This window comes from Lithobates pipiens, unplaced genomic scaffold (genome assembly GCF_037356315.1).
Source record: "Lithobates pipiens isolate NorthernLeopardFrog02 unplaced genomic scaffold, aLitPip1_a1.2 Scaffold_13, whole genome shotgun sequence".
Lineage (NCBI taxonomy): Eukaryota > Metazoa > Chordata > Amphibia > Anura > Ranidae > Lithobates > Lithobates pipiens.
The window spans coordinates 388369504-388390934 of record NW_027507718.1 but is presented as its reverse complement, the minus strand read 5'-3'; the positions used below and the strand labels follow the sequence as shown (position 1 = coordinate 388390934).

The 21431-nt window shown below is 40.9% G+C and overlaps 1 protein-coding gene across 23 annotated transcripts in view; it reads left to right on the top strand.

Moving 5' to 3' along the window:
- Positions 1 to 21431, top strand: part of SORBS2 (sorbin and SH3 domain containing 2) — a 423222-nt gene that overhangs the window by 385500 nt on the left and 16291 nt on the right. For 19 of the 23 annotated variants that reach the window (XM_077477325.1, XM_077477322.1, XM_077477324.1 and 16 more), the window contains one exon: positions 13561 to 13668. The exons of the other annotated variants lie outside the window; for them this stretch is intronic. In XM_077477325.1, the coding sequence (XP_077333451.1) occupies positions 13561 to 13668 (108 nt within the window). The remainder of the gene's footprint in view (positions 1 to 13560; positions 13669 to 21431) is intronic. 23 annotated transcript variants of the gene reach the window in all.

Below are 21431 nucleotides of genomic sequence, written 5' to 3'. Positions count from 1 at the left end.
ACAGTGGGCAAACTAACCAAAATCTAACAATAGGCTTTCATTTGTTTAACTGCATGACATAAAGTTTAATAGCGTGCCACTGACTGTGTGAGTAAATATAGTTGTATTTTACTAAATTTCAGCTTACCAAAATATTTAAAATAGAACGACAATTGAGGCGTACAGTTGAGCTTACTGTCCATCACTTGAACTTTTGGAAATAAAAGAAACCATTTCAGTTTATAGTTGATAGAAGAAAATGTATTTTGATGCAGGAAATATACAGTATATTTTTTTTTATCAAGTCAAAACATGGCAAAATGCCAAAAATTACACAAAATGGCACATAGCAGTTTTAACACAATTAACTTCCTCCCAATTACAAGGCTAAAACCTGCCTTTTGCAATCATTATATGTCATGCCAAAACGTGCATGCCCTATTTGAGAAAGCCAATGTTAGGTTAGCCCAGGCTACATAAAATGGTATTGACTGCATTACTGATTTTACAGTATACATAATTAAACATAAACTCACTTTAACCACTTGCCGACCGCCGCACGACGATATACGTCGACAGAATGGCACGGGCAGGCATATGGGCGTATATATACGTCCCTGCCTACCCGCGGGTGGGGGGCCCGATCGGGCCCCCCCCGGTGCCTGCGGTGGTCGGTATTCGTTCGGGAGCGATCCGGGATGAGGGGGCGGCCATTCATTCATGGCCACCCCCTCGCGATCGCTCCCGACGAATAGAAATGCTCCGTGACATCACTTCCTCTCCTGTAATGTAAACACAGGAGAGGAAGTGATGTAATCTCTCCTCCGTGTCGGTATTTTTCGTTCCGACACCGAGGAGAGAGGATCGGTGAGTTGCACCAACACGACACTACACAGTAGAACATGCCAGGCACACTCACACCCCCCCGATCACCCCCCCCAATTACCCCTGCCCCCCAGTCACAGTGACACCAATGTCATTTTTTATTTTTTTTGCATTGGTGTCATTTGTGACTGTAATAACTGTTAGGGCAGTTAGGGTTAGCCCCCTTTAGTTCTAAGGTACCCCCCTAACCCCCCCAATAAAGGTTTAACCCCGTGATCACCCCCCGTCGCCAGTGTCACTAAGGCTGGGTTCACATTGCAGCGGTTTATACGAACGGATGTGATTCGCACCGCACTGCAGTGCAAATCACATCCGATCTCTGTGCGATTCGAGTTCAGCCATACAGATAGTATGGCTGAATTCGCGCCGCACCCGCCGCAAATTCGCACGGGACCCTTTTTTTGGTCCGCAGCAGAATCGGATCGCATGGGTGTTCACACCATGCGATCCGAGTTTGCAGATCGCACTGCGATATGCGAACTGATCTGGGGGTGTCATTAACATTTCACTGACACTCCCAGCAGTTCGCATAGGGCAGTGTGAACTGCCGCCGGGAGGCATGCGATGCGGGAACCCGCCGCGGATTCGTGGCGTTCCCGCATCGCTCCAGTGTGAACCCAGCCTAATAAGCGATTGTTTTCTGATCGCTGTATTAGTGTCACAGGTGACGCTAGTTAGGCAGGTAGGTATTTAGGTTCGCCGCAGGTTTTTATAGCGCCAGGGACCCCCATATACTACCGCATAAAGCCCCCTGATTGCCCCCTAGTTAACCCTTTCACCAGTGATCACCATATAACTGTTACAGGTGACGCTGGTTGGTTAGTTATTTTTTTATAGTTTCAGGGCACCCGCCATTTATTACCTAGTCTCACTAGTGTACCCCTAAATTTAGGGGTGTCTACTTTCCAAAATGGGGTCATTTGGGGGGGGTTTGTGCCATCTTGGCATTTTATGGCCTTCAAAACTGTAACGCCCTTAGAAAGCCTGAAGGCGGTGCTTGGTTTTCGGGGCCCCGTACGCGGCTAGGCTCCCAAAAAGTCCCACATATGTGGTATCCCCGTACTCAGGAGAAGCAGCAGAATTTATTTTGGGGTGTCATTTCACATATGCCCATGGCATGCGTGAGCAATATATCATTTAGTGACAACTTTGTGAAAAAAAAAAGTTTGTAATTTTCCCGCAACTTGTGGCAAAATATAAAATATTCCATGGACTCAACATGCCTTTCAGCAAATAGCTTGGGGTGTCTACTTTCTAAAATGGGGTCATTTGTGGGGGTTTTGCGCCATCTTGGCATTTTATGGCCTTCAAAACTGTAATAGGTAGTGAGGAGTGAAGTCAAATATTTACGCCCTTAGAAAACCTGAAGGCGGTTCTTGGCTTTCGGGGCCCCGTACGCGGCTAGGCTCCCAAAAAATCCCACACATGTGGTATCCCCGTACTCAGGAGAAGCAGCAGAATTTATTTTGGGGTGTCATTTCACATATGCCCATAGCATGTGTGAGCAATATATCATTTAGTGACAACTTTGTGTAAAAAAAAAAAAAAAAATTTTTTTTTGTCATTATTCAATCGCTTGAGGCAAAAAAATAAAATATTCAATGGGCTCAACATGCCACTTATCAATTTCCTTAGGGGGTCTACTTTCCAAAATGGGGTAATTTGGGGGGGTTTTGTACTGCCCTGCCATTTTAGCACCTCAAGAAATGAGATAGGCAGTCGTAAACTAAAAGCTGCGTAAATTCCAGAAAACGTACCTTAGTTTGTAGATGTGACAACTTTTGCGCAAACCAATAAATATACAGTTATTGACTTTTTTTTTACCAAAGACATGTGGCTGAATACATTTTGGCCTAAATGTATGACTAAAATTGAGTTTATTGGATTTTTCTAATAACAAAAAGTAGAAAATATCATTTTTTTTCAAAATTTGCGGTCTTTTTACGTTTATATCGCAAAAAATAAAAATCGCAGAGGCAATAAAATACCATCAAAAGAAAGCTGTGGGAAGAAAAGGACGCAAATTTTGTTTGGGTACAACATTGCATGACCGCGCAATTACCAGTTAAAGCAGCGCAGTGCCAAATTGTAAAAAGGCCTCTGGTCATTGACCAGCAAAATGGTCCGGTCTGAAAGTGGTTAAGTGATGGCAATTGGCTTAGATACAAGAACTGTATACTGTGGGTGGCCAGCAATTAAAAAGGCCTGGACATCAGGCTGCCTGGAAATCCAGATATATATTTATTAACTTGCATTTATTCTGTATTTATTTGTATACACTTTGCTTTCTTGAATTCCCCAGAATATCAGCAGGTGAAGGACAGTGTTGTGTGTACATACACAGGCTAAACTGTCAAGTATTTTATATTGTTGTGCCTTGCTTGAGCATTACTTTCAGCTGTTGCTGAATTCTTATGAGTAACTACAAATAAACACTTTAACACACTTTAAAATGTAGGCAGCTGTTTTTTTTAGTTTACATTTATGCTTAAAAAGGGACCACACACTTCTATCAAGCACACATGTATTACAGATCACAAATAGCACAGAAAGTGACTCTATTTTTATACTGTAGTTACACCGCACAGTCTGTCTCGTAATTTAGAATTACATTGTTGATCCTAAATCAAGTAACACTGATTTCCCTTTCAAAGCCTTTCCATCAAACTACAGTTAAGCTGCCTAATAAATTCCCGAAAAAGGCCTAACGTTCCATTAGCAAGTTTTATGAGGTCTATATATAGCAACAAAAGGAATTCAAACAATAAGCTATCTGCTTCATAAAGTTCATTTATTAGGCTTATCTTTAATAACAGGTGCCTAATAGGATTAATTAGACATAAGGTTGAAGCAATTAGCAGTTGTTGTTTTGCATCAAACACTGCTATATTTGCATTTAACAGAAAAAAAGTAGTAATTACATTGCACTAATTGAACCTCCAATGTCAAACTGCATCTGTGCCAAACAGACGTGCCAAACTGTGCCCCTTCCCTTAGGGTTAGAGTTAGCAATGATGCTGCTGTCACTACTCCTGTCAGTCTTGTAACAAAAGCAACTGGCACAGGGCGCCCATCCCTGCAATAAACCATGCCGCCCCTCCTGTCCACCCCTTGTCCCGGGCCCTGGTGCCAAAACAAATACATGCATGAAGCCTGTTAAGAATTTTACCCAAAAAATTATTTATCATCCCACAACATTAAAATAGATGGACACATTGGGCCTCATCGACAGAAGATTGGTGGACTAAGCCCATGGCCAGTGTTCTTGAAAACTGTAATTTATGTGTATGTACAGTCTGTAGTGCCAAGTAACTACTAAGAAAACGACATTCTGACTCTTCTAAAAAAAAATCGCGATGCTGTACCTTCAATATTCTTTTAATGGCTATTGATGTATTGGTTGCATCAAACACTGCTATATTTGCATTTAACAGAAAAAAAGTAGTAATTACATTGCACTAATTGAACCTCCAATGTCCTTTGCCAAACAATGCAGAGACATGCCAAACTGTGCCCCTTCCCTTGGGGTTAGAGTTAGCAATGATGCCACTGTCACTACTCCTGTCAGCCTTGTAACAAAAGCAACTAGCATTCTGTCTGTAGTGCCAAGTAACTACTAAAAAAAATCCTCTGTTGTACCTTCAATATTCTTTTAATGGCTATTGATGTAAAAATATTTACTCCTCTTGGATACCATCTAAAAAAGGTGACGGTGACATTTTCATGTACATGCGATAAAATATTTCTTCTCATTATGTCTCCATGCTTTGTAATACTACTTCCAACATAACAGTCACTCAGCAAACAAACTGAAAGGGTACAGAGGCTCACTGGCTGCCAATAGCAGAGTAATGGAGTGTTTAGTTTAACAATGGCAATGAATATTGGCCAAATTAACCTAAAATAAAACAGGTACTAAATTCATATCTAATCAGGTTGAGTGACATTGCTTGATTGACCCAAAGAAAATAACTACTATGCACCACCACATTAAATTAACCAAAATGTGATGCATTTCTCTGATACTTTTTTGGAATCATATGATTCAGAACTTCAGTAAAACAAATCAACGCCTATGTTTACATCAGAGTTCCCCCTTACATCAGGGTCCCCAGCAGGGCCCCCCTTACATTAGGGTCCCAATCAGAGCTCCCCTTATATTGGTTCCCCTATGGAGCCTACCTTACATCAGAATCCACTGTCCCCCTGTTCATCATCAACAATGACAGGTGTACATAATAATTTTCCCCAGCCCCCCACGCCAGAGCCCTCAGTCAGAGCCCCCTTACACTTGTGGTCCTAGAAACTAACTGACTTGAATAAAGAAGGCATGGTGGGGGTAACCTTTACCCTAGATGCAATGCTGTATTGGGCTAAATTTGGCCTGCAGGCCAAAGTTTGGAGACCCTGGTTATTGACCAGGTTTGAGCTATTTTACTGGGCTATTTTATTTTGTGCGATTGTCAGAACATTGTGTCCTTACAGGTATTTTACAGCTAATTATTCCTTTAGAGGTTCATCCAGCTATATTTTTAAATGAATGACTCTCACTTGCTTTGGCCTCTTAAACAGCATAGCAAATGATCTAGTAAAATAGTTTTGTCTAAATAAATATCCAGTGCAATATAGTATTGGTCTGCAATCAGTGTAACTTCTCTTATAAATACTGACCTTGCTAAATAACGAACACACACATATATATATCTATATATATATATATATTTAGTATGTTTATCTGTTTATTCCGGCTAGAAAAACATAAGTGTTTTCTTTCATTTCAGATTTTAAGATATTACTACTAAAAACCCTACAAGATATATAATTTTCATCATAATCCCGTTAGAAATTCTGCAAATAAATATATATATTTCCTATACTGAGCAAGCAGGTGGTTGACCAAACAATGAGTAAGATTAACTAGGAGGTAATTTAGGACTGGGTGACCAGGCAGGAAGTTAAATCCCAAATGAATACAACCCCTCCTGGCCTAATCATTAAGTATCTGTGGTCAAAATGTACAATTATATATTTATTACCACATTATATTTTGATTATTTCTAGCCTACCCCTATTAATCAAAATGATCTTGACGTTTTTAAACATACTTTGTAAGGATCCCCACACATTTACTTCCTTGAATTCTGCAACACGTTCACTATGACCTCTAGGGAGGTGCTGCTGTTTCTCACATTTCAAAGAGCCTGCCTTCTGACCCACAGAGGTGCTGAGAAGGAATTTCAAGAGGCATATCTAGTACAGGAATGAAAGCTTGCAGGCAGTAGCAGGTAATGTGGGCTATGTAGTCATTAAAATATTGAAAGTAAACAGCAGAGTAGAAACTGCAAAGCATGAAGGGAATTCATAAAGTTGTTGAAAAAGATGGCCAGCAGATAGGCAACACTCTTCACATGAGAGGGGATTTTTTTAAGAAAGTCTACAACTTGTAAAAAAAAACTGTTGTTTGTATTGCTATTACAAGGCTGATATTATAAAATCAAAGTGTATCCTATGACCATAGAACTCCTTTAACCACTTGAGACCTCCTTTGCTCCCGTCTATTGACGTCGTCCCGTGCACGAGCGGCCTGCGCGCCCCCTGAGGGGCACGCGCGGCGCGCTTTGTGATAGGCGAGTCTATGAGACTCGCCTGATCACTGATCCGAGCAAGGGGTCGATCCCGACCCCTTACCACGTGATCAGCTGTCAGCCAATGACAGCTGATCATGTGATACAACGGAGCCGGTAATCGGCTATTATTCCTCCTCTCGCTGACAGCGCAAGGAGAAAAGAAAAGAGCCGATCACCGGCGGCCGTGATCGGGACATCAGTCCCAATCACGGTCAGTCCTGCCAGTGCCCACCTGCCCCCTGCCAGTGCCACCTCATTAAAAAATAAGTGCCCCCCATCAGTGCCACCCAGCAGTGCCCACACTGCCACCCAGCAGTGCCCACAGTGCCACCCAGCAGTGCCCACAATCTGCCTCAACAACGGTGCTGCACCCCAGTGCCACATATCCATGCCCATCAGTGTCATCTACCAGTGCCCATCAGTGCCGCCCATCAGTGCCCAGCAGTGCCACCTATCAGAGCCACCTATCAGTGCCACCTATCAGTGCCCATCAGTCCCATCTATCAGTGGTACCTATCAGTGCCCCTTAGTGCCACCCATCCGTGCCACCCATCCGTGCCATCTTATCTGTGCCCATCTTTGCCCATCAGTGCTGCCTTATCTGTGCCTATCGGTGCCACCTTATCTGTGCCTATTAGTGCCGCCTTAACTATGCCTATCAGTGCCCACCAATGCAGCCTATCAGTGCCGCCTCATCAGCGCACTTCAATGAAGGAGAAAAATTACCCGTTTGCAAAATTTTATAACAAACTATTAAACATGATTTTTTTTTTTGTTTGTTTAGCAAAAAATAAAACTCCCAGCTGTAATTAAATACCACCAAAAGAAAGCTCTATTTGTGGGAAAAAAATGATAAAAATTTCATTTGGGTACAGTGTTGCATGCCCGCGCAATTGTCATTCAAAGTGCATCAGCGCTGAAAGCTGAAAATTGGTCTGGGCAGGAGGGGGGTTTAAGTGCCCAGTAAGCAAGTGGTTAAACTCATGTTCATTAGAAGCCAGTCTGGACAGTAGACGTTTTAATTTTGTCTCTTCATAAAACTTTTTTATCCTAGGATTTACATATTCGCATATATGACTATAATCCAGAAAATATGAAAAAAATGTACTACATTTCTGTGAGTTCATCCATTGTCAACTAAAAGACAAATTATTATACAAGTTTACACATATCAATGTTTACCAAGGTGAAAAGCCAGATATTTCCAAAAACCTATTTCCAAAAGCTGAAATTGTTTTACATGCTTGTATAAATATTACTGGCATAAGTCCCTTTTATAAAGAATGAAGATATAGATCCATTAAAGTCATTTACTTGCTGAAATCAAACAAATACCAATAATTATTTTCACTATCGCCAATAAAAGAAATGATATACTGGATTTCTTTAAGTAACATTAAAGAAACCTAAAACTTACAATGATTTTATTCATGTTTCATAACATATCAATTTAATACTTTTTCAAAAAACATTTAAATGGATCCCGTGAGAGTAAAAATATGGCATTTGCAAGTGCTGAATTGTTTTTAAAGGTGCAGGCTGTGGGGCACCCACCCTGATCATGGCTTCTCTATGTAATGAGTGGCTGATCCGGAATAAGTATGCTACCAGCATAGTTAGAACTGCTGTGATATGTTTGTTTTAAATCTCAAATTCACAAAGTAGGGAAGCCAGTATCAAGAAAACAGCCCAGAGCCTGTACCTATTAAAAACCAAGCCAGCAATGGCAGCTTCCATAAAAAAAAAAAAAAAAAAACTTTTCTGGAAAAATGCTTAAAGCCATTTTGTGGATTGAATTTTGAGGTGTGCTTTTAGAAAGCAGAGAGGACACTGTATCGGGAGAAGGATGGAGCATAGGCCCCAGTTAAAGCTCAAAGATACAAGCATGTTTATTAATTATGATGAACTAACATTTAAGAAATTATTAAGTGAAAACGCAACAATGGGTGTCACCTTGGTATGGTGCCCACAGTTCCCAAATGCCTAAGGCCACCCGTGTTCACAAAAACTTCACAAGAAGAACCTTGCAGAGGAGAACAATCTACCAGCATTTCCAGTCTTTTATTTTTGGAAGATATTGGATAAATGTGGAGCTATAAAGGAGGGGGTTCTCCTGCATATGAATGTACTAAGTTCTAGTATCACTATGTCCTATGAGTCATTCCAAATGTCAGATCATTTGGCTGCCTCACAAAATAACACTATGCTTTATGGGTATCAGCTCTGGAAGCATGCTGTCCCTGAGCTGGTATTCTCTACTCTAGTAATAACAACTGACGAAATCTGTTTAGGTAATTTGGTATTTTACAAAGGCCCTTAAACCATGTAATATTTAGGTTGATCAGGTTAAAGCAGATACCAAAGAAGAACATATCAGCATCTATCCCCTGACTGGATGCACTTTGCATCTCTGTGACTGGACATGTTTTGTCCTGCTTAAAGCATAACTCCGTTCTGCGTCAATCTATATTTTTATCCTCCACAACCCCTCCGTCTACTGTACAGTTTTCTACCCTCATCTAATATTAAGTTTTCAACCTTAAAAGGGGGAAAGAAAAGAAGAGGTCAAGTGACAATCCCTTCTTTTTTTTTTTCATCTTGCCATGCACTGGCTTGTAGGAGAAGTCAGGTAGAGCTAGCACATCAATGCAGTAAGCCACAGCAAATGAATGATATTTTGTATCATGCTGATCAAAGGTAATACACTTAGCATTGCCTATTTGTGAACAGTAGAAGACTGTAAACCAGATGCTGTATGCTACATGTGTTTGGAATCCAGACTCCACAGCATACAACACTGGGCTAAGCTCCCATTCTATACTATTTACTGCTTTTTTATAAGCGGACAATACAGCAAACATTAATCAACAATCACAATAGGTAATGCACAAAGTCATTTATAATCCCAGAGAAGCAACACTGCATTCACACGCATAAAGCAACAAAACAAGAAACAGTTTTCAGTACAGTTTTCAGACTGAGGAGACAGATTCTTCAGTTAACTACTTCTAATGAGGATGAAATTGACTTTATGGAAGTTGTAAGCACCACTTTGGATATGGCAGCTGTGGTTAACACCTCCTGTATGCCAGGGTGGGGGGGGAGAATTAAGACAGACAGTGTTTTTTTTTTTTTTGGAACTGGACATCTACAGACAAGAGGTGTGCCTGCTGCAATGTCTTCATTGAAGTTTTTGGCCTCTTGTACATGGGAGTAAAAACCTATTTTTTTTAACCACTTAAGGCCCGGAAGATTTTCCTGCTTAATGACCAGGCCAGTTTACGATACGGCACTGCATCACTTTAACTGACAATTGCGCAGCCGTGCAACGCTGTACTCAAACAAAATTGACATCCTTTTTTCATACAAATAGAGCTTTCTTTTGGTGGTATTTGATCACCTCTGCGGTTTTAATTTTTTGCACTATAAACAAAAAAAGAGCGACAATTTTGAAAGAAAATATATATTTTTTACTTTTTTCTATAATAAATATCCCCAAAATGTTTTTTTTTTTAAATCAGTTTAGGTCAATATATATTCTTCTATATATTTTTGGTAAAAAAAAAATCACAATAAGCATATATTGATAGCATTTATGGGAAAGATTTATTGCATTTTTATTATTATTTTAATTTTTTTTACTAGTAATGGCAATGATCTGCAATTTTTAGCGGTACTGCGACATTGTGGAGGACTGAGTGGACATTTTGACACATTTATGGGACCATTGCATTATAAAGAGGTCAGTGCTATAAAAATGCACTGATTAATGTGTAAATGTCACTGGCAGGGAAGGGGTTAACACTAGGGGGCAATCAAGGGGTTAAATGTGTTCCCTATGTTTGTTTCTAACTGTAAGGGGATGGGTCTGACTAGATGAGGAGACAGATCTTTGTTCCTACTTAGAAAGAATAGACAATCTGTTTCTCCTCCCCTGTCAGAACAGGGATTTGTGTGTTTACACACACAAATCCCCGTTCTGGCTCTGGTCCCCCACCATGCAGAGGGCGTGCACCTATGGGACCTAAAAGGGAAGACATACCCATATGGCGATTTGTGGGAACGTGTTACTTTGCAAACATGTATCGTGTGAGACGGTCAGCAAGTGGATAACGGATCTCTAATTGGATGCATTGCTGTCTGACACAGTGCACACTTCTGAATGAAGATCAGTAAAGCAAAACTGGATACAGAGGCATTAAAAATATATATATATATATATATATATATATATATATATATATATAAAATACAATTTTATGTTTATCCACAGTCATTTATGTCTATAGGCCTGTATACTCAATTACAAACACAGGACAAGCATATAGATGTATCTGCCAAATCAGGTTCCCTCTCACTGCTTCCTCTATTTGCGCTAAGAGGGTTGCAAAGTAAAGGGGGTGCTCAAAGTGCCGGAAGGGAAGTTGGGTGGCACAATCCTTAGAACCAATCTGTGTGTCTCTCCTTACAGCACATCAACTTCTCCTCCTCTCTCTCCCTGCCAGCTTTCATTTGCTCTAGGGAGAGCCACACAGGGGGATTGGTTCCAATAATTGTGGCACCCACCCCCCTTCCATTACCCTGATCACCCCTGCTTCACTTTCCAACCTCCCTTGTGCTTATCCCCCCCCTCCTCTCCTGCTGCCTTCTGTGGGGTACAAGAGGATTGGGTTAAGGATGGAGAGCAGAGGAGGCCAGAAAAGCTGTCATATTTACTGGTATTTTCCTGAATGAACAGTGAGCAATCGGTACCAGTCCCACCTGTGTCCATTTATAACTGAGGCATAGTAAACTGGACGTTTACATCTACCTACCCCCAGTCTGATCCAACCTGCTAAAAAAAAAAAAAAAAAAAAAAAAAAAAAGGAAAGGGATACGCCCCCCTCTGCCTAGGCAGGTCGGATCAGAGGGCAGTTGGGGGTAAATGGACAGAATAGTCAGTTTACTCCCGGACACTAATAGAGCAAAGCAGGCTCTGTCTCTGTCCACTCTGCATAAACTGAGCAGACACAGATGGCTTATCAGCCCACCCCTACTCTGTTCAGCAGGGGATTTGTCCAGAGATCTCTATGAAGAACAGGGAGCAGCAACATTGGGGCGGGGGAGGAGAAAACTAGAGTAGCACAGTTTTCACCAAGCACTAGGATAGAAGCAGAGGGGGCCAGTGAAGCTGGAGTTCTGCTGTAAACACAAGTGTATTTTGTGGGTTGGTGTTTAAAATTCTCAACCTCTTGAAATAAATGGCAATGAACAATCTGTGATTGCAACAGAGGCAGGGATGTCCACCCCAGATACTCCATCTTCAGTGAAGTCTGAGGGGGATTCTGGGTGGCTAATTCCTTACAGATCCACCTCACTTGTGATTGGAAGTGGGTGTAAGTTTTTTGTTGGATGGATGGAGCCTGATGTGGATTCTGACAGACTAGTTCCCATCAGGTCTGCCTCCTTTGATACTTATATTGATATTTACTAAATCTAAAGAGTGCAAAATCAGTCACACTTCTGCATAGAAATCAATCTGCTTCCAGATTTCATTGCCAAAGCTTAATTGAACAAGCTGAAATTAGAAGCTGATTGGTTTCTATGCAGAAATGTGACACATTTTGCACTCTCTAGCTTTAGTAAATAAACCCCTGAGAGACAAGTTCCCCATCAAGTCCGCCTCCCTTGCTACTAATAGCAGACTGCTGTCAATCACAAGGAAAGTGTCCCTGATGGAGAACTAATCTCTCAGTAACCCCATCAGGCTCACCCACTGTCAGTGTACAGCTCCTTGTCATTGGTTGGTGGAATGCTGCTAGCATGAGTACTAGCAAACAGTGAAGTAGTGCAGCCTACTGCATTACAGCAACTAGTGATGGGTTGGGGAGGGATTTGTGGGGGTGTCGCACACAAACATGTCCATTGTTCGGCTAATAAAAATGCACAGTGTACTAGACAAAAAATAATATAATGCCCCACTCTGGGCATACTGGCCTGTCTGGTAACTGCAACTTAGAGTTGGTCTAAATTACCTCTCATTTTGTTATCTATGAACTGGCGGTAATTCATTTTGAAATTGTCACAAACCTTGCAACACATTCTGAAATTGTCACAAATAAGAACATCCTGAATCTGTCACGTGTTAGAACTGTTAACAAAACTGTTGCAAGGCTTTCATTGATTAAGCAAGGACTTTTTAAAGGGGCCATACCCACCAGAAACGTGTTGAAAATGCTCTATTGCATTCCCCCAATGTACCTCCCACCTTAGATGGATGTAATTTGTACAGCCTATGGTGGATAAGGAGTGTACTCTTAATATGTAGCTCCCGTGATAAATTACTCTTTGTAATAAGCAACAGCTAAAAGGGAATAGTTGTTGTTATACGCGATATAGAGTGCCGTTTGCGCAGCTTTGTACAAATAAAGGGAGGCGGTACAGTTACAATACAATTTAGGAGGGTTAGGAGGACCCCCATTGTGAGAACTTACAATGTAGGAGGAAAAAGCAAATGATACTAAAAAGGTAATAACAGTGTCAGGGATGAGTTGTTCGAGAAACAAACATTTCAGTTGATAGGTATGAAACATTCACTATGTGATATTAGGAATACAGGATAATGCCAAAACCTGTTTGCAGCTCTATAGGTCCAAAAGGAAAGATAGGTCAAAAGACTAATTTCTGTGTCCCACAGTATGCATGCCATAATCTTCATTCATTTTGGTAAACTTGGAGTGAATGTAAAATATCGTAATAAATGTTTGGCTAAGTGCATAGCTGCAATTATTTACAGCTGCCTATAAGCATTTTAGGTAATGAGTTCTTTACTTAAACCCTGCTTGGTTCTTTGCCTGCATTGGTTTAAAGCATCTGTAGCTGTGGAATTGTCATAAGACTTGCTAAGAAAATTATTTACCGTAGATTGTATTTCTCTTGTTTCTCATATCTGTTTGGGTTTTTGCATGATGCTGGTAGTGAGATTGGCTGAACTCCCTTCAGTTTTTAAAATTTTAGATTGCATGGGTTTCCATACATTTTAAAAGTGATGTGCTTTTGTAAACTGACTCCTTTCTTGTGGTTCTTCCAGAGTATATTTAAAAATGACCATGTAGTTGTTGGTAAGCCTCCTCGTAGTCCTGTGATGTCTAGAAAAGCCTGCAGCTCACCAGTGAAAAGTCCCAAACCAAACCAAAGGGTAGAGTACCTAAAATTCACAATATCTTGTCCTCAACATTTCCTTCAAAATCTTAAATAACTGATACTGTAGCTCATAACTCAGAGCCCACATTTTATACTTCATTTATAGTGAATATTTTTCATTTTCTGTAACTATAGGACATAAAAGAGCATTGGTTAACTTTGTTCACCTTATACAAGATCAGTACAGAGATGTCATATACATGTATTTTCATATATGCTTGTCTTCATGCATGGTTTTGTTTAATTGCTGTTCCTCATTTGGGTCTTGTCGTGTGTTTATATTCTTTTTTTTTAATGATTTGTTCTCTCTATCTAAAACTTATTTAAAACTTAGTAAACAATTAAGGTTTAAGTATAATTTATGCTAAATAATGATTGTAATGTAGGTATCTGTTTTATCTGCCATGAGAATCATTGATACACTGAGGTTCTTTTTTTATAACAATAACATTTCTAGATATATAGTGAGAGATTGGCCTTTCAGAATGACGACTGCATTAATTTGCGGTATAACTAATTAAGAGGAGGAAAGTCTGATTATTTTTGGTGGCTGTGGAAAAATAAATTATGTTATTAGTAAGAACACAATAATATCAGAGTTTAAAGGGTTTGTAAAGGTAAATGTTTTTACACCTTAATGCATTCTAAGGTGAAAAAACATCTGACAGTGCCGGCGCCCCCAGCCCCCCCCCCCCCCCGTTTTACTTACCTCACCCCTCGAAAGTCCTGCGCTCGTCCTCGACTTCCTCTTCACCACTCAGCCTGGCCGCTGATTGGCTGGAGTGGATGGATGGAAAGCAGCGCAGCCATTGGCTCGCGCTGCTGTCAATCACATCCACAGACACGGAGCGCCGGGGGGCAGGGCCGTGTGATACAGCGAGCGGCTATAGCCGCCGGCTGTATCACGGGAGCGCGCCCGCAGATGCTTCTCACCATGCGAGGGAGCTCGCATGAAAGTGAGAAGCACCTGCGAGAAGAAGCAGAGACAGCCGCCGAGGGACCCTAGAAGAGCAGGTTCGGGGCCACTCTGTGCAAAACGAGCTGCACAGTGGAGGTAAGAATAACATGTTTGTTATTTAAAAAAAAAAAAAAATTTAACTTTACAATCCCTTTAACTTTCCTGTTCTGCTAAAGATATAAAGCACAAATAACACCATGTTACATTTTTGGTATTTTTTTTGCTGGAATTCTGCACATGAGTTGGACAGGCTATGGTGGGAAACAATAAGGAAACCAGTACTATCTCTATAAATCTATTACTTCATACCAATAACAAGTGAAACCAAAAGTCACCACTATTGCCATACATTTAATGATATATCTATACTCATAGTATTATAATAGGTGAGGTTGAAAAAAGACACATCAAAAGTCCATCAAGTCCAACCTATGTGTGTGATTATATGTCAGTATTAAATTGTATATCCTTGTATGTTGCGGTCGTTCAGGTGCTTATCTAATAGTTTTTTGAAACTATCGAAGCCCCCCCCCGCTGAAACCACCGCCTGTGTAAGGGAATTTCACATCCTTGCCGCACTTACAGTAAAGAACCCTCTGCGCAGTTTAAGGTTAAACCTCTTTTCTTCTAATTTTAGTGAGTGGCCATGTGTCTTATTAAACTCCCTTCCACAAAAAAAGTTTAATCCTTATTATGGGGTCACCAGTATGGTATTTGTAAATTGAAATCATAGGCCCTCTCAAGCGCCTCTTCTCCAGAGAGAATAAGTTCAGTCCTCAACCTTTCTTCATAACTAATATCCTCCAGACCCTTTATTAGCTTTGTTGCCCTTCTTTGTACTTGCTCCGTTTCCAGTACATCCTTCCTGAGGACTGGTGCCCAGAACTGGACAGCATACGCCAGGTGAGGCCGGACCAAAGTCTTGTAAAGCGGGAGAATTATTGTTTTATCCCTGGAGTTAATCCCCTTTTTAATGTATGCCAATATTCCGTTTGCTTTGCTAGCAGCAGCTTGGCATTGCATGCCATTACTGAACCTATCATCTACTAGGACCCCAAGGTCCTCTTCCACCCTAGATTCCCCCAGATGTTCGCCCCCTAGTGAGTAGATTGCATTTATATTTTTGCCACCTAAGTGCATTATTTTACATTTTTCTACATTAAATCTCATTTTCCATGTAGTTACCCACCCCATTAATTTGTTCAGATCTTCTTGCAAGGTTTCCATATCCTGCGGAGAAGTTATTGCCCTGCTTAGCATCGTCTGCAAATACAGAGATTGAGCTGTTTACCCCTGCCTCCAGGGCATTTATGAACAAATTAAGCAGGATTGGTCCCAGCACAAAACCCTGGTGGACCTCACTTCCCGCCCAGAGTATTCCCCATTTATCACCACCCTCTGAACTCACCCTTGTAGCCAGCTTTCAATCCATGTACTCACCCTATGGTCCATGCTTTTGCAAAATCCAGATACAGCATGTCAACGGGCCTTCCTTTATCTAGATGGCAGCTCACCTCCTTATAGAAGGTTAATAGATTGGTGTGGCAAGAACAATTCTTCACAAATCCATGCCGATTAATGCTAATGATACTGTTTTCATTATTAAAATCTTGTATATAGTCCTCTATCACCCTCCTTCCAAGAGCTTGCATACCATTGATGTTAGGCTAACTGGCCTGTAATTCCCAGGGATATATTTTGGCTCTTTTTTAAATATTGGTGCTACATTGGCTTTTCTGCAATCAGCTGGTACCATTCCAGTCAGTAAATTAGGAATAATGCTCTGGCAATTACTTTACTGTGTTCCTTAAGTACCTTAAGTATTCTTTGTAAAGTCTAAATTCTGGTGATGATCCCTCAGCCTTGTATTTTTTGAAGGCCTTCTCCTTTGCTTTTATATGCATTTTTACATTAGAGTTAAGCCATACAGGACTTTTGTTTGCTCTTTTAAATGTATTTCCCAATGGGATGCACTGGCTAATGCCCTTATTTAATATGCTCTTAAAGCAAACCCATCTCTCCTCTGTTTTTTGTTTCTAAGATTTTATCCCAATTTATATGTTCTAGCAAGGTTCATAGTTTAGGGAAGTTGGCTATTTTGAAATTCAGTGTCTTTGTGTTGCCCTTATGTTTCCTATTTGTGTGATTTATCCTGAAGCCAATTGACCCGTGGACGCTGTTTCCTTAATTGCCCCATATTTCCACATCCATGATCATGTCTGTATTGTTGGTAATCAGTAGATCCAGTAATACCTTGTTTTTAATTGGTGCGTCTACCATCTGACCCATGAAATTGTCCTGCAAGACATTTAGGAACTGGCGAGCCAAATGCGTGGTTCCCTCCGCCCAGTCTATGTCTGAATAATTAAAATCCCCCATTATGATAACACTTTCCATCCTTGCTGCTAATCCAAATTGTGATAGTAGGTACGTCTCCCCCCTCCTCCCTCAGGTTAGGGGGCCTTTAGCATACTCCCAGTATTGTTTTCCCTTTAGCTTGATCCCTTTGGAGCTCTACCCACAAGACTCCCTAGCTCCATTATTGAGGATGTCATCTCTCACATTCACTTGTACATTATTCTTGATATATAGGCATACCCCTCCCCCTTTTTTACGTTCTCTATCCCTGCAATAAAGGGTATACCCTTTAATGGTTGCCAGCTAATCATGAGAGCTGTTGAACCAGGTCTCTGAAATTCCCACAAAATCGAAATCCTCCTCCTTCAACAGTAGCTCTAGTTCACCCATCTTGTCCGCCGGGCTCCTGACATTGGTGAACATGCCACATAGTTTAGACTGGTCACATACTGTCCACTTATTGGGTGTTCCAAGATTGCAAATAGAACTTGTTACTATACTTACCTCGGGTTTCTGTGCTTTAGTCAACCTACCACTAATGCCCCCTATACTACCCTCTGGAATATGTTCATTGCTGACTATCTCTACCTCTGGATCCCCCACCCCGATCACCTAGTTTAAAAACCTCTCTAACTTTTCAGCCATCTTCACTCCCAGCAGATCTGCACCCTCCTCATTTAGGTGCAGTCTGTCCGTTCTATAGAACATAAGTTTTGGTAAACTGATTTACCTACCTAAGCTGTCAGGCATACTGTAACTATTAAAGAATCTATACTCTGTAAGGTGTTGGGGAGAAATGCATATCCATTAATGTGAATGACCTTTTAAGCAGGGGTCTTAAATAAAAATTTACAGAGGTCGATTTGAGAAAATTTTCTTCTGGCAGAGATCTGAATTTCATGTTTGCACTATAACACTTCACAGCCCCCTTTTACATCACAGTCCCCCCATACATCAGTGTCTTTGGCCTACCCTTTACATCATAGTGCCCTCTTTTATATTACTGTCCTCAACAGCCTCTCCCCCTTTAAATCAGTGTCCACAATCCACCTTTACATCACAGTACCCCCTCTAAACCAGTGTCCTCAGTTCCCCCTTTACACATCATTGTGCCCCTCTCACACAACACAATGCTCCTCACAATGCCCCCTTTACAATCACTGTCCACCTTTACAAATCAGTGCCCTTTTATACATCACCATGCCCCCACAGTGCCCCCTTTACATCACTGTGCTCATTGCCGTTATAGCCCTTTTCTCCTTTGTGTCACAGTGCCCATTTCATTTGCAGCCTCCCCTGCACAGTTCTATGAGGGCAGAGGCACTTAGTAGCTGGGTGTTCTCTCCTGGGTCTCCCGCCCGGCTGCCGCTATCATACTCACAGCTGGCTGGGGCCGAAGGGGCTGCAGATCAGGACTGAAAGCTGGAGTTGCCTAACTTATTATGCCACCAAGCATGTAATTACTGTCTTGTTAATATGAAAAGACTCCCACTCTCTGTCCCAATATGCAGCACTTCCCGCTCCTGCCTGCTGTGCGTATGATAGCGGTGGCTGGGAGATAACACCCAGACTGATAAGTGACATGGCTGTGGTCCGAACAGGACTGATGCTTTGTCTAGGTCTGGACCATGGCTGGCCATTTAGTGAATCCTGATCTAAAGAATTCAATTACTCAAAAATAAGAAAATTGCAGACCTGTCAAGTTCTACTGACATGATACAACATTAGAAGAATTTTGGGGCAGTAAAATGTGCTATAAGTGTCTATAAGTTCTGCATTGCATCATTGTGGGAAGTTATATACATTCACATTATTTCTCGTTTTCCATGCATAAACTATTTGGATGGCTGATCATTCTTTTCATTTTATTGCCATATCATTTAGTGCACTTTGTATTAAATGTGTTATGCTGATATTCGTTATATATGGCATTCCAAGAAATAGCACATAGGAATATTGTGTTGTCTGTTTTCCAGATGTGCTACTACAACCCTTCTAAACTGAATTTTCACCACAGGCTACGTGCTGGGCTATAGAAGCCAAAGAGTTCTAGGCATTGATTTTCAATTTACAAAGTTATCTGATTACAAACAAAAATGTAATACATTTCACCTTACCAGTTCTTAGATGTGATTGCTACATTAGTTTTCCTTTTTTATGCCCAAGTATATTTTCTGCAAGTACAGACTATAACTGTTGATCTTGATCTGAACTGAAATCTCATACAGTGTTATCTGCCTTAATTCCCCCCACACCCCATGTAATGTTGAGGAGGGTGTGTTTGTAGCCCAGATCATGGTAACAGCCTAGGATCACAGCCTTTGCTCTTGCATAGATGCAGTGGTGGAATGAGCATTGCCACCCTAAAGCCCGGTTCACACTGCTGTGATTTCCATGCGGCTTTCATCCCTGCAACCTCAGCATGTATAATGTCTCTAATAGAAGTCAATGTAAGTCGTGCCAAAGTCGGACCAAAATTAGGTACCTTTTTCCAAATCGGAGCGTCTGAACCCGTGTGAACCAGGCCTAAGACAGTAAGTGTGTTACTGGCAGGATTAAAAATAAATCTTGGAAAACAAAAACAATAAAGCCACCACTTCTAAGGAATAGTAAGCTGCAGTCTATTCCATAATTGTTTTTGGGTTTGGATACATTTCAAAGCCAACATGAAAGTTCAGAACAACAGACTGAGACACAGGCAATGGGTCGGGGAAAAATATCAATAGCAACTACCATCTTTTTATTCTACAGGTCCTCTGCTTTCAGAAAATGTATACATTTTGGAGGGGTTTAGGTAATCTTCCGGCCTTAATGCACATTTTAACGTGTGTAAGAAAAAAAAATTAAAAGATTAGAAAGACGGCAAAATGGTTACTGTCCAACTGCAGCAAAAACTTTCTTTTGAGTATGGGTATAATGGGGAGGACATGATGTGGTGGGAAATCTCTCCAGAAGACAAAGACTGTAACAAAACACACTTTTTATAGTGAAGTGAGTGTCTGGTTATTAAAAGTCAGCAGCTACACGTTTTGTAGCTGCTAGCTTTTAATAAACAAATGACTGGAACTCCGCTTTGAATAGAAGCAGTGTTAGTACTTGAATTTGCTTGGTATTAGCCTCCTATAGCCCCTGTATAGCAGAGGTCTAATGCAGAAAGGGAGAAGCAGTAAAAGGTGCCAGTCATTTCATGTGCTGACAAAAATCATACTGATAGGAGGAGAGCAATGTATCAGCGATAAGCTCATCACTGTGCGGCTTGTCCTTCAGGTCCTGTTCATACCAGAATGTGTTGTGGGAAACCCGCGTTTCCTTTACCGCGTTCAAAACACACTGCAGCTATGATCAGCATTGAGTTTCAATATTAAGTTAATGAAACCTCAAATGCAGGTCACAAACTTCTGTACCATGCAATCTGGTTGGAGTGAGTTTCCAAAGGTACTGCGTGCAATAATTTTGGTGCAGTGCAATTTCCACCACACAGAATTGCATATGGATTGCACAGTGCAATTCCTGGTATTAACCAGCCCTTACTGTCCAGTCAGAGGATGAAGTGGGTCTATGAAAGCCTGGGCTCAGAGCAAGTGGGTTAAATGAGGCTGGTCATTAGACTGAGGGCATCTTGTAGCAGAAAAGAACTTTTGTGGAGAACTCTGGATTGAAGAAAATGATTGCAACAATGGTTGCTTTTTTTCTGCTTTGGGTTATTCATTTTTATTATGTTTGGTTGGAGTTCTGGTTGAAGGTAAATCTCCCTAATGGAACACACACAGCAATAACAATCTGACATTCTAGTAGAAAATATGCTGGAAAAATTCCCCCAACTTTCCATTTTGCCTGACGCCTACCTTCCCGACTCCATGCAAAACTTAAAATGGTTTTGGCTGGTCTTGAGTGTATAGACTTACTCTAGGGTGAAGAAGACCATTAATCTATTCTTGTTCTTGCATTGAGTGAGACTCCATATACCATGCTGAGTGTGTTTTGTAATTATTCCTAAAAGAAACCTGCTCCACACATTGTAATATATCCTTCCTTTTATTAAACAGATTGCAACAGTCATACCAATACAATCTTATCCTTTTATGAACTTAGATTAATTTTTGTAGAATTCTGTACAATGTAAAGCAGGTTGAACATCACATACTGTATTTGGGAAGCCCCAAGAATTCTTTTTATTCTGATCTGGCCCACCAAGATTTATTCTTGTTTCATATACAAGTAGTCCTGCTAGCTATTTTGTGGTTTAACAAAAACCTGGTAAGAGTCTGCTGAATGAAGTGCTCAATGCGTACATTATTTAGTGATTAGCATTTGTATATCTGTAAGATTGAACTGTGTAAACTGTAAAGCTGTGAAGCATGGTGCTTGGCTTGTGTTTGCTTCCTTGTTCTATTTGTCACAATGGAGAAAATGTTGTGTAGAGTTTGTCTTGTCCCAGCTTT